Source organism: Pelodiscus sinensis, chromosome 25 (assembly GCF_052426305.1).
Source record: "Pelodiscus sinensis isolate ZL-2025 chromosome 25, ASM5242630v1, whole genome shotgun sequence".
Lineage (NCBI taxonomy): Eukaryota > Metazoa > Chordata > Testudines > Trionychidae > Pelodiscus > Pelodiscus sinensis.
Genome location: NC_143076.1, coordinates 4,586,459 through 4,599,191, shown reverse-complemented (window position 1 = coordinate 4,599,191; position 12,733 = coordinate 4,586,459). Strand labels below are relative to the sequence as shown.

Genomic DNA, 12,733 nt, shown 5'->3' with positions numbered 1-12,733 from the left:
ACTGGAGATCCCAGTCACTTGTTGGAGGGGCTTGCCCAATGCAATTCAAAGCAGGAGCAAATTACTGACAATTGTTACACTATCACTAACACCGATTCCTCTCCTGGAGTTCAGGGGGCCTACGCCCATTTCCACATTGCTGCTTTCATCTGGCCATGACGCATTTCTGGACTAGAACTAAAAAAGAAAAGGAAAAATAAACCCGGCAGAACGCAGCCAGTGCTTACTCTCCGGATGTGCTGTCTTTCATGCTGAAAATACATGGAGGAAAAACAAGAGAACAGAAAGATAAGGTAGAGCAGACACAAAACCATGAGAGAACCACAGAAGCACATCACACCAAAGCATCATGCAGCAGGGGATGGCTCCCAGCAGCCATAGAAATAAGCGGCTTATAGAAAATACAATGCCACCTTCAGCTGTAGTTACTGACTTCTTTACATGCATCTTCATGTCACCTCCTCATGCACCTGTCTGCATTCTGGGTGTCTAAGCATCCCCCACCTTTCTGTTCAATCCAACCTGCTCGCCATACTGGTGATCACTTACCCATTTTCTTACCATCAGCAGGTCATGTCTGTCCCAACCCCGTCTGTCTCTCTGACCACTTGCTAACACCATCTGTCTACACTGTCTCTTTAGCCAGATGTTCTCCTGACCTTGCTTCTGTCCCTCTCCTGCCTGGCCTGTGCATACTGGAGCCACACCAGTTCCCACTGGAGTCAAAGGGAGTTTGGTCATTGATGTCAATAGGAAGAGGTTGCTTGTTTTCTGCCTGTATTGCCATCTTCACCCCTACATATCTTTATTCCACGCTGTGTCCTCCCAACGAGACCTGTTTTCATCTACAACCCATCTCTCCTGGGGAAAATTCTGATTTCAAACCAAAACTCATTTCAGAGCTAAACTACCCAGCAAAGAGATTTGATTTCAGAGATAGGGAGGATTTAAAAATAAATACAATAATGGTGACAACAGGAAGTGGTGGCCAGGCAGATGTGCAAAGGAGGAGAGCGAAGGAAAAAATGAAAGTGTCTGGAAAATGTTGGTGTCTTTCGAACTGTACAAGATGCAAGTTCCTGCCGCAGCCTCACTCTCCCAGAGAAGACAGCAGTCTCTTCTGAGGATGGGAACTTTGGAGGAAGGATACTTGGTTACAACATGGTGAATCTCTGATTTCCATGATTCAGTGCACACAAAAAATGCAAGTGCTGCATGACTATGATGTGCAGAGAGCTCAACAGCGGAATTAGCCAGATATGGGCTCAGTTTCTAGGGTATCTCCTTGCTACAACCCCTTTGGGGTCTAGGCTCCCAGGTTAAGAGGGATCCAATGCTTTGCTTTCTCTAGTAGCAAGGTTCCTATGTGTGTTGGCTCCAAATCCATCATACTCCACAGTAGATGGGCATTAGAGGTCTGTATCAGATCCTCACAGGCTGGCTAGATGGATCCCACAATTCTTCTAGCTGCCCCCCTCCCCCCCCAAATGAGGCTGGAGGACAAGAAGACTCTTGAGATGCTCTGGGAGGAGCGAGGGAAACAGAAATAAGAATTCCTGGTAGGCTCACGTACCTATAGACATTTTTGGCTCTAGTTCCAGGTTTGTCTTTTGTTTCTTTTTAAACTTTACTCTGCCTTGTCAAAATACAATACTGTAGTTGGCAATAATACACTGAAATCTGCTGGGAGTTCTGGAGCCAGGAGAGCCTGCAGCTTGGGAAGCATGAAGCCAAGCAAGCCTGGTCTAATCACTGGTGAGTTAGCAGGCAGTCTACACCAGAAGACTGGGCAACCCTTAATCAAGGAGCTGAAGGGCCCAATTAAACAAAGCATAGACACCACCCATTAAATCCATCCTTCAACAAACCACTTAAGGATGTGCTTAGCTTTCAGTGTGTGTCCAGCGCCAAGCACATGTTTTAAGAGCTTTACTGAACAGAGGTTGACTGCTGGATAGAGGACACATGTCGAGATTTTTAAAAGTATTTAGGGGCTAACTCCCATTGATTTAATTTGTTATGAAGATTCTTCTGCATGGTTCTGCCCTCCTGGTTAATGCTTTCACACACACACAGATCCCATGTATGACTTTTTTTCCAGATCCCTTGTGAGGAAGAAACAGAGAAAGGCAAAACCTTTCATTTCCCAGTGCAGGACTCTCAGTTACATTTCTGCTTTCATGTGCTCTGGAGACATGGCAAACTCAGTTTGAGGGGCGGTGATAAAAGATATTGAGTCTTACACGGATTTCTGTTAATGACCCTCTCGGGCATCCCTGGCAGACCTCCTGCCCGATGCTTCAGTCCTGTCCAAAACTGCCAAGAACACATGCCTTTAACAAGCGTGTTGCTGGTAAAAAGGGCCATATCCACAACTCAGGAGTTTCAGGGCCAGGTTTTTTCAAGTATTCAGCTACCAATAGCTGCTGCTGTCTGTTTATGGGAGTACCTCGTTACTCAACGCTTCACTTTGGCGTCTAAAGAGGAGCTGAGCTCCTTTGAAAATCTGGCTCTGAAGTCCATTTATCCTCGGAAAAGGGAAAGTAAACAAAGCAGCCCAGCCATGTGTTTTCCCCATGACCTGCAGAGACCACCTGGGGAAGGAGGAAAGTTCAATGGCCATGTTTTATTCAGTCCTTGGCCTCCCTAATGAGCTACCAACAGAGTCCCCCCACACCTTCATTACAACTGCTGAGGAGTCTTTTGGTGGGGCAGCCCCGTTTGGGAGACCCATTGAACTAAGCCAGGTGACCACCTGAATGAATAGAACAAGTAACCGTAGTGATCCAACCCGTCACCCATTCCCAGCTTCTGGCAAACAGAGCTAAGGACACCATCCCTGCTATTAGCCACTGATGGACCTTCCCTCCATGAAATTATCTAGTTCGGTCTTGAACCCTGATTGACCTTCAAAACATCCCCTGGCAATGAGCTCCACAGGCCGACTGGTGCACTATATGAAAAATATTTCCTTTTTGTTTGTTTTAAACTTGCTTCTATTAATTTAATTTGGTGACCCCCTAGTTCCTTATTTACTTTCTCCACACCAGTCATGATTTTATAGACCTCTATTATATCCATGAGTCATCTCTTTTCCACGCTGAATAATCCTAGTCTTATTAATCTCTCTTCTGAAACTGTTCCATACGCTTAGTCATTTTTGTTTCCCTTTCATGAACCTTTTCCAATATTCCCTGGAACATGCCCGTTCCTTCTAAAATGTGCCCTTTTTCCTCCTGATAGCCTCAAAAAAAGCGCTCTCACCTTCCACTTAAGCCCAGGAAAAGTCATTAGTGCAGAAACTGCTAGCAAGGCACTATCCTTCAGAGGAGGTGTTAAATGAAAGGTGTTAATTTAATACTTCATCTTCACCGCCACGGCCTGGCTGGTATCTATTATCAGACACTTGGGGTGGGGGGGCAGAGCTCACTTGTGCAAGAAAAGCTTCCACTATCTGTTTGTCGAAAATTTGAAAACTGACAGGGTTGGGCCTGCGGATGCTGCCACTCATCACAAAGAGGAAAAATCAGAAAGGCCAAAATGAAAGACGGTTTATATTCCTGCAAGCTCTGTGGGCAGGTGCTTCCCTTCTGCCCCATCCCACTCCAAAAGGTGTGGACATTTTCATATACTGGTCGCGCTGTCTGGTGCTATCTAAAGCCAAACTCTCCTTCTGTTCCAAGGAGATCCAATGAGATAGAGGATTTGGAGAGACTGACTCTGTACATGCAGCAGGAACCCTGCGACTGAGAGGACACACCATCTGCTCTCATTCTCAGAGTCTCTGTCTGATATCCTTCGTTAAGTGGCCAATCCCTGCATGCCACTGCTGAACCATTTCCACCCCTCCTTTTCTGAAACGATCCACATGCCTCGGTGCCATTGCAAAGCCCCTTTTAACCCAGCCCGCCTTCCCCCACCCTACCCCACATGTACCAAGGGACAAGAGAAATGGGAGTACTTACATTATACCAACTCTGGCTTTTCTGTAAGGACAAAATAAAAGAGAAGTATTAGTTATTGTAGAGATCTTAGTATGAGAGAGAAAGAGAGAGAGACTAGAACCCATCTGCTATGCACAGTATAACTAATCAGTAGAAAACGGGAAGAAAGACAAAAGACGGTGGGTTTCAGAGCAGACTAACATGTTTATTCCCAGTTATCCATCTTAAGACCCAACCCAAAGGTATGAGTTTAAAGCAGGAGGTAAATCAGGCGCTCTCTCTCTCTCTCTCTTACACACTCTCTCTCACACACACACACACAGTTTGTAATCATCTCTGCAGAACAGTCACACGCATTAGCCACACTAGAGCTAATGATCACCATTCATTCCTATTACAAGCTTCACTCTTCCACAGGCAGGCCTGTCAGCTAACTAATAGAAACACCAACATGTTCTGAGACTCCCCTTCTAAATAAACCCTGAGGAACTACCACAGTGAGCAAGGAACTTGATTTTACTTCAGTCACTCGCAACAGGCATCCGACAGACCCCTTGCAAGGCTTGGATGTAGAAAGCAGCATTTGAAACGAGTATGAGAGAGAGAACACTGGGCAAAACTGATGGCACATTTTCCCACAAAACTAAGTGTGAAGAATTGTTTTGCCCCCATCTGTGATTTGGTACCCTGTCACTGAGACATTTCATACTGCTCTGGGACTAGGCTGGGCCACTTGTCACATTGGAGCAGGTGGAAAAGCCACATGTGCCATTTTTCAACAGGAGTTGAAAGCAGCCAGATTGCAAGGGGAGGGGGAGACGTGTGCGCTGCATTTCTGCATGGTGCCCCTAGTAATAATATCACCTAGGTGGCACTTTCCATCCCGTCGAGACATGCTTGCAAGTCTGATTATCCCCAGTTCACAGACATGGAAATGAGACACAGGGGTTGTCTGATCTAGAGGACTAAGGAAGGAGCTTGGATTTAGAAACCTGGACTCCTGTTACCCTCTCTTTGAACTAGACTTGCTCTGTGATCTTGGGCAAGTCGCTGCATTCCTCCAGGCGCCAGAGTTCCCAGCTGTAACAAGGAGCAGTGACATTTATTATGTACCTCCAGGACACTGGGGATCACAATACTGCGGTGGACTTGATCCGTAAGCCCGTCTTCATGCGAACAGATCTTACTCACATGAGCAGGCCTACTGACTGTGCTGGGGCTCACGACATTAGGAACACGCAGCCGCAGCCATGGGCAGCCAAAACTAGTGAGCAGATGGCACGAATGGCTCCTTTCACTCAGTGGACCTCATGACCAGTGCTGAGCAACCTGCATCCCACTGGGCTTCCATCTGAGGTCCATGCACACGCTCTCTGCCCCCTTCCCCTATGCCCCCTTCCTCCTCCCTCTCACTCCCCTTCAGAGTGCCCTGAATCCTCCGATTCATGCTCTGTTCCTCTCCCTCCCTGAGCTTGAACCGTCACGGACAGCGGATTCCCAGCATTCAAGCTCGCGGAGGGCGGGGGAGGAATGGGGATGGAGCGCAACTCAGCGGATTCACGGCACGCCGGAAGTGCTGGGAAGAGGGGAAGGGTTAGGGAGCCAGAGTGCGAGAAGCATGTGGGGGAGGGGAGCAGACAGGGAGTCTGCCGGCCGCAGGTGGAATCCCAATGGGCCACACGCAGCCCGTGGGCCTCAGGTTGCCCACCACTTAAGAACAGGGCTGGGTCTGCATTGCTGAAGCAAGACAGTTCCAGAGAACTTGGGAAAGGAGGGAGAGCTGGCTCCCTGCACTGGGCTCCATCAACTAGATCATGTGGCATGTTGACCCCTCCTCCTCCCCTCACACATACACACTTGGATCATGTCAGAATGTTTGCAAAAAGGCTACAGTTCTGCAAACTTGATGACAAGCCGTTTTTAAAAATCCTTTTGCAACAAATTCTTTGCCTATGTCTAAGTAGCGGGAACAAGATTTCGCTACCGCTGCTTGGCTCAGAAATGCTGCTGTGCTAGTCACATCATATGAAGTTCAGGGCAGTTGCTCAGACCAGGTAGCAATAAATATCATTTGTCCAAATCTGCTGCAGGCTAGACAAGACCAGGCATGCATAAAGGTAGCATCCTATTAATTTCACATTCTACTGCATATGCTTGTTTGACAGGCAGGTTGGTGCGTGCTACTGTCCCTGTCTCTGGTTTCCCACTGGAACAAACTGGATCTCCTTGGACACCTCAGCCTGGAACTGGTGAGGAAGCCTGACTGAAATGCTTGGGCCTGAGCACATCTGAATTTTGAACTGGGAGATCAGCTGTGAGGTGAGGACCCAGCCCTGCTTTTGTAACAGGACAGTAGATGACTTCTGAGCGAGGCTCCCCAGAATCCTTTGTGTCAGTTCCTGAGTGAATTGGCAAAGGTGTCCAAGAAGATCCAGTTTGTTCCAGTGGGAAACCAGAGACAGGGACAGTAGCACACTCACAACTAGGCATGTGAAGATTTAATTGGTTAATCGGTCCCACCTGATGCAGGCAAGAGGCTGCTCCAGCCCTGAAGAGGGCCCGCCGCAGACAGGGAATGCTCCAGCGCAGCACCTACCTGCACTGGGGCTGAGGGGGGCATTCCAGCCCAGCGGCAGGTGAGGGGGCCCTCACCTTTTAGTCAGTTAACCCTCGCCTTTTCGTCAGCTGGCCCCTGCCTGTAGTCAGTTAACCTGTTAAACAGTGTGTTTGGCCCAATTAAATGGGTTTTTACATCTCTACTCAACCCACCGCAGAAAACTGCTTTATCCCCTTCCCTCTTCCTGCATCTTGATACTCTGTCACATTAACAGCACGTCAGACTTCGCTCATGGAACCAACCCTACTCAAAGATCCTGGGCATCTCTGGAGCTATTTGGTCCACAGCAAAAACACCCTAAGAGCATCCCACAGGCTGTGGCCCTCGACCCATGTTGCTCAGTAACTCTACTCCATGCAGCCTCCATTTCTGGGATCTCACACCAATTTTGGCAGGGAAAGTAAATCACCGTGCTGATGGGTCTTCAAGATACAGAAACAACCATCAGCCTGTGGAGTAAGGACGTAAATACCCATTTCAAAAGTTAACCAGTTACACGATATTTTAACAGTTGTGAAGGGCTGGAGCCCCAGGGGCAGGGGAGCCTGCTCTGGCCAGCTGGCCTCGCTGCTCTGCAGGCAGAGGACTTGCTCTGGCTGGCCCCGCCGTGCAGCGGGCTGGGAGCTTGCTCCAGCCAGACCCAACCCTCCGGTTAACCAGTTACCAAGTAAGCATGCCAGTAAGGCTAGTGCCTACCAGGTAACCGGTTAACCTTTTGACCATCCCCTTTCCAAGGCTGCCTTTGCCCTCTGCTTTTTCTCCCGGCGGAGTCCTCACCCAAAGAAACAAGGAGAAAGCCACTCTTTGTCCACAAATGACGCAGAGATCAGGGCATCATGTGCCTCAGCTGACATGAATGATAGTGTGCCATTCAGAACTCATCACCATGGCACCTTGGATAAAGGGGTTCTCATGCAGATTTCTTTACCCTAGTTCCGACCCTGTGGGTAGGAAAACACAGACGTGCCTGGAAAGTAAACCCCTCCCCCAACAAACCACAGCAGGAAAACACGCGCATTGCTGCCACTGAGGATGCTGAGATGAGCTTGCCTGTGCCAGAGACTCAGAGCACTGCCACGGAGACTTCACTCCCCTCCCCTGTGGTAATTGTAGCAGCCTACTAGTTGCACTGAGAACGCCGTATGAAGGTGGTGTCCTTCTTTTTCTTTAGGTAAGTTTATTGCTATTTGGGATCTGAACTCTGTTGGCTCACTCTTGCAAATTATAACCCAGGTTCCAGTTTCTACAGAAAACTCAGTGGCTGGACACACGCTCTTGCTTCTGCATTCACTCATCAGATCCACTGCCCATTATACTCCTGGATAAACTTAAAAACAACCAATAGTCTAGCAGCACCGTAAAGACTAACAAAACCTGGAGATGGTATCATGAGCTTTTGTGGGCACAACCCACTTCTTCAGATGACTGGAGTTATTAAAGGTCCAGTTTCTAAATAAACGGGATGTGGGGGGTTGCGAAAGAAGGAAAAAGAGGGGGAAAAAGTGAAAGAAATAGTTAATTAGAGTGTATATGCTACATTGTTGACATCTTCATCATAGGGACCCACGGGAAAGAGACCCTTGAAAAATTTCACAGGGATTTCAACAACTTCCACCCCAGCATCAACCTCAGCCTGCACCAGTCCGCAAGAGGGATCCACTTCCTTGACACTACAGTACAATTACATGATGGACACATTTCCACCACTTTATATTGGAAACCTACCGACCATTACGCTTATCTCATGCCTCCAGCTTCCATCCCAGACATATTTCTCAATCTACTGTCTACAGCCAAGCCCTAAAATACAACCGGATTTGCTCCAATCCCACAGACAGAGACAAACACCCACGGGATCTATATAGAGCCTTCTTAAAACTGAAATGCCCACCCAGAGTAGGGATATAAAATTTCAATTAATTGGCTAATCGTATAGTCAATGCAATTTGCATCTACTATTCGATTAGTCAATAAAGACGCTTCTGCCTTTGAAGAGTAACAACAGCCCCAGGGCTATTGCTACACTTCAAAGGCAAAAGTGTTGCTGGGAGCACAGGGCCAGCGAGGGACTCAAGCTGTCTTCTGCTGACCCTGTGCTCCCAGCATTTGAGAAGTGGCAGCACTGCAGGGAGCCCGGGGTCAGCTGGGGCATCCCCAGCTGGCCTCGGGCTCCACGCGGCACTGCTGCTTTGAAACACCACGGGGAACCCGGCTTCAGGCTCCATGTAGCGTTTCAAAGCGGCAGCACTGCTTGGAGCCCGGGGTCAGCTACGGCATCCCTGGCTGGCCTCAGCTCCACGCGGCACTGCCGCTTGGAAACACCGTGGGGAACCCGGCTTCAGGCTCCATGCAGCGTTTCAAAGCGGCAGCACTGCTTGGAGCCCGGGGTCAAGTGGCAGAGTCCACAGCTGACCCCTGGCTGCACAAGGCGCTACTGCTTTGAAGCACCCTCTTTCTTATCCCCTCTTGCTGCCTCTTTCTGATAGAGGCAGAAGAGTACTCAGAAGAGGCAGATCAACAGAGCCAGAAGAGTTCCCAGACATGAATTACTTCAAGACAGGCCAGGAAAAGAAAACAACAGAACACCACTTGTCACCACCTACAGCCCACAAGATAAACCACCTACAGCCCACAAGATAAACCCCTCCAACGCACTATCAACAATCTACAACCTATCCTGGAAAATGACCCCTCACTCTCACAAACCTTGGAGCACAGGCGATCCTTGCCTACAGACACCCCCCCCCTTTTTGTTAGTCTTTAAAGTGCTGCAAGACTATTTGTTGTTTTTTAAGTTTTTCCAGTTACAGACTACCCCTCTGAAGTTATTATATTTCTGTTACCCATTTTTTAGGTTGCAAGTTCATCCTGTTTTATTTATTCCCACATCAGAGATTCATTTTCTAGAGGTTCCGATTTATTTCCACCAAAGTTGGTTTGATGCATGGGAAGATTTTTAGGGTAACAAGGAGTTTTATAAGCATCAATAATCTTGCAGAAGTGACATGAACCTACAACAGGTTTCCCTAAACTGCTCCCAGAGCCTTCTATCTCCTGCCATTAGCCAGCTTTCAGAGTTCCTAAAGGAGAACACCAAGGGGGGAGAATAGAGAGAGCATTATGGGGCATAGGAGTCCGCAAGAGTCAGAATAAGAGGTATGTCTGGTGGAAGCACGTGTTTCAGGAAGCAGGAGGGAGAAAACTATTGGGGATTTGGAGAGGCCTAATTAGCTCTTCTCTCATGCACCAGAGTAACACAATTCAGAAGAAGACCTCACAATCTGAAATAGCCCAGGACATTTATATAAGATGAAGATTCACAGCCTCAGAGCCTAACATTGGTTCTTTGCTGCATCTCCAAAGCGAGTTGTGCCTGATTTCTTTACAAGGTGAGAGGGAGTCAGGATGAAGGAAAGCGTCTGGAAGAATCAGCAGGTGGTTTTTTAAAAAAGAAAGGAACAAGTTCTTACTTTGATCAGGTTAAGTCTGTCATACTGGAAAAAGAAATCATCACAATTAGAACTGAAAGGAGAAAGCAAATCAGTAACATCTAACGTAAAGGTGGAAATAAACACACACAGGACTGAGAGGAGCTTCCACGGACCCACAGAACACAGCACTACGTAGGCACAGAGGGGCTGGTGCCAGGGGTGTCAAAGCACACAGTTACTCATCTTCCGCAGCCAAATAACACTCCTCATGGCGCCTTGATGAGGGAGGGAATGGAGTTTCTTAATGAGTCTTTCTTTAAATCCTGCTACATCCCTCTGTCTACCTTAGCATTGTCTAACAAGAGCCTGCCTTGGGGAAGTGACCTTACTGTGTGTAATGGCAACTTTGCCTGGGGAGAGTCGAGATACGGCTATGGGTAGGAGGCAATAGAGCGTGCCATTTGTATGAACTTCTGCTTGCTGGCTGGTAATCCTATTCTCCATGGAGCCAGTGGAGGGCTTGGGACCAGGACCATCTTTTGCTCATCAATAGTGCTGCTGCCAGGGGAATCCAAAGCACGTCACATACTGTAAATAATTCAGCCCCACCACACCTTCTAGGAAGTAGGGAAGCACCATGATCAACATTGTACACCTGGAGAAACTGAGGCACAGAAAGGTGCCTCAGGTTACAAATGAGTTCGCCACAGAACTTGGAATACTGACTCTCAGTCTAACGCCAAGGGCCCCTTCCCTTTTAACACCATGCAGTTACCAGCTACTGAATATCCAGCGACGAAGGGTACGAGAGATCCTGGAAGTGAGATTGCCGGCTCAAGGTCTGATTGAGCTAGTGCACTAAACACAGAGTGTAGCTGCAACTGTATGGTGGGGGGAAGCAAGATGCCCCAACTATGTGGCCACCAAAAATCCCTAGGCACATCCTCAGGGTGGCTAGCCTGTCCCAGAGCGTGTGCTGCTACAGTTACATGCTGTTTGCAATCTGCTAGCTTGGTGACAGCTAGCATCAGCGGCTCCTCGAGCGGGGAATCACTCCCCCACCCCCAGCTCCAAGTGCAGACCTATCTTACAGCTCAAGCACCTGTTTGCTTTATCCAAGGATTTGCCCAAGGGCTCCAAGGGCTATGTTGTACATGGAAGGCAATGGAACCTGCTCCAACAAGCCACCCTGGTCCAAGACTGACGACCTTCTGGATACACTGTAAAGCTCATCTTTCCTATCCACGCTAATAAATAAATTAATATTATTTGTTTGTACTATTGGACTACCTAGGAGCCATAGTCATAGAACTCCAGGAGTGAGCGTCTGTACCAACTGTGTGCACAGTACAGATCACTTTTATCCACATCGTTCAGACTCAGCACTAGGGTATAAATGGGATCACCCCTTTTTGTGTGCCAGAGTGAACAAACCAAAATGAAACCAATCCTGCTGATGCTTTAATAGCAAAGCAACAGCTTTCATTCCACGGCTACTAGGCCGGGTTGCAATCTCAGGCTGAGGTGGAGCAAAGTGTCTCCTTGCTGCACGGATGAACCATCTAAGTTCCACCTGTGAGCACTGGATCGGAAACCTCCTAAAAAGCATTAGTACAGGCTTATTCAAATGGTTCAAAATGACAAGTGAAGTGGCTCCCTCTGATGGCGGAACTGTGTCATGACAACAACATGAAACAAAAACTACTCCAGTACAACAGTCAGCAACTGCATAACACAGTGTCAAATTCATGGGCTCAGCCCCTTCCCCCGCCCTTGCCAATCTGAGCTGGTTTGCATAGTAAAGCAGGATATTTTTCTGCTTGCAAAATGAAAAACTGAAACAAAAAAAAAAGTTGAGAGATAAAATATGGATTTCTTCATCCTGCATTTCTGTGTGCATTCCTATACACTGCTCTCTCTCATGACCCCTGCTCTGGACAGACGCAGCAGCATCTGAGCTAAGAGAGGAATTTAGTTCACCTGGGCTTCCTCTCTCTACACTGTGCCATCAGAAGAAATTAACCCAGATTGATCGCAACCAATTTCTCCTGAGGTCCAAAGCAGTTTTCATCTTTGTATTAGTTCTACCAGCAGTGTCCCCACAGCACAGATAGCTTATGAATGCAGAGTGGGGGCAAACTGCATGAGAGAGTGGGACACGTCTGTCTGTCTGTCTGTCCACTGGGGAATGTGCTCAGAACTCCCTCGCCCACCTATTCACCATTCTCATTTCAGAACTTGCCTCAGGTTTCTTGCACCGTTCTCTCTTTTAGAGAATTTTGCTCTCACCAAAGCAAGAGTCAGACTGGAAGTGAACCAAAAAAGACCCTTGTGTGTGTGTTGCATCTCTGCCAATGCACTTCCAAACTGATCTATTAGAATTTCCACCTGCAAATCCTATGGAGAGCTCCACAGTGCTCTCCCAATGCATCTCCATCCTGACCCACAGGCAAAGGCTCCTCAACCTAGACCAATAATAACGCAAGTCTGAGCCAAATTCTGTGATGTGAACAAATAGGGGACTAAGCTAGGACCACAGGTTTCACTGTCCACTGGGAACTAACCCAGCATTCGAAGCCAGGAGAAATACCAGCATACAGGGACACTGAGCTATCTGAACCATTTCACTTTAGTGCTTTATCCCCTAGTCACCCCCTCATCGGTCTTATTTTTTTATGATAACCAGAAGACAATGTAGTTAGTGACCAGATGTGCAAAAAATGAAAGCCACATATGCCTCC

General features: G+C 47.8%; 1 protein-coding gene across 6 annotated transcripts in view; it reads right to left on the bottom strand.

Moving 5' to 3' along the window:
* Positions 1–12,733, bottom strand: part of GRAMD1B (GRAM domain containing 1B) — a 330,589-nt gene that overhangs the window by 39,097 nt on the left and 278,759 nt on the right. For 4 of the 6 annotated variants that reach the window (XM_075916427.2, XM_089773299.1, XM_075916426.2 and 1 more), the window contains 2 exons: positions 3,966–3,986; positions 228–251 (listed from right to left, as the gene is read on the bottom strand). The exons of 1 other annotated variant lie outside the window; for it this stretch is intronic. In XM_075916427.2, the coding sequence (XP_075772542.2) occupies positions 228–251; positions 3,966–3,986 (45 nt within the window). The remainder of the gene's footprint in view (positions 1–227; positions 252–3,965; positions 3,987–12,733) is intronic. One more of the 6 variants, XM_075916428.2, reaches the window with a different exon arrangement.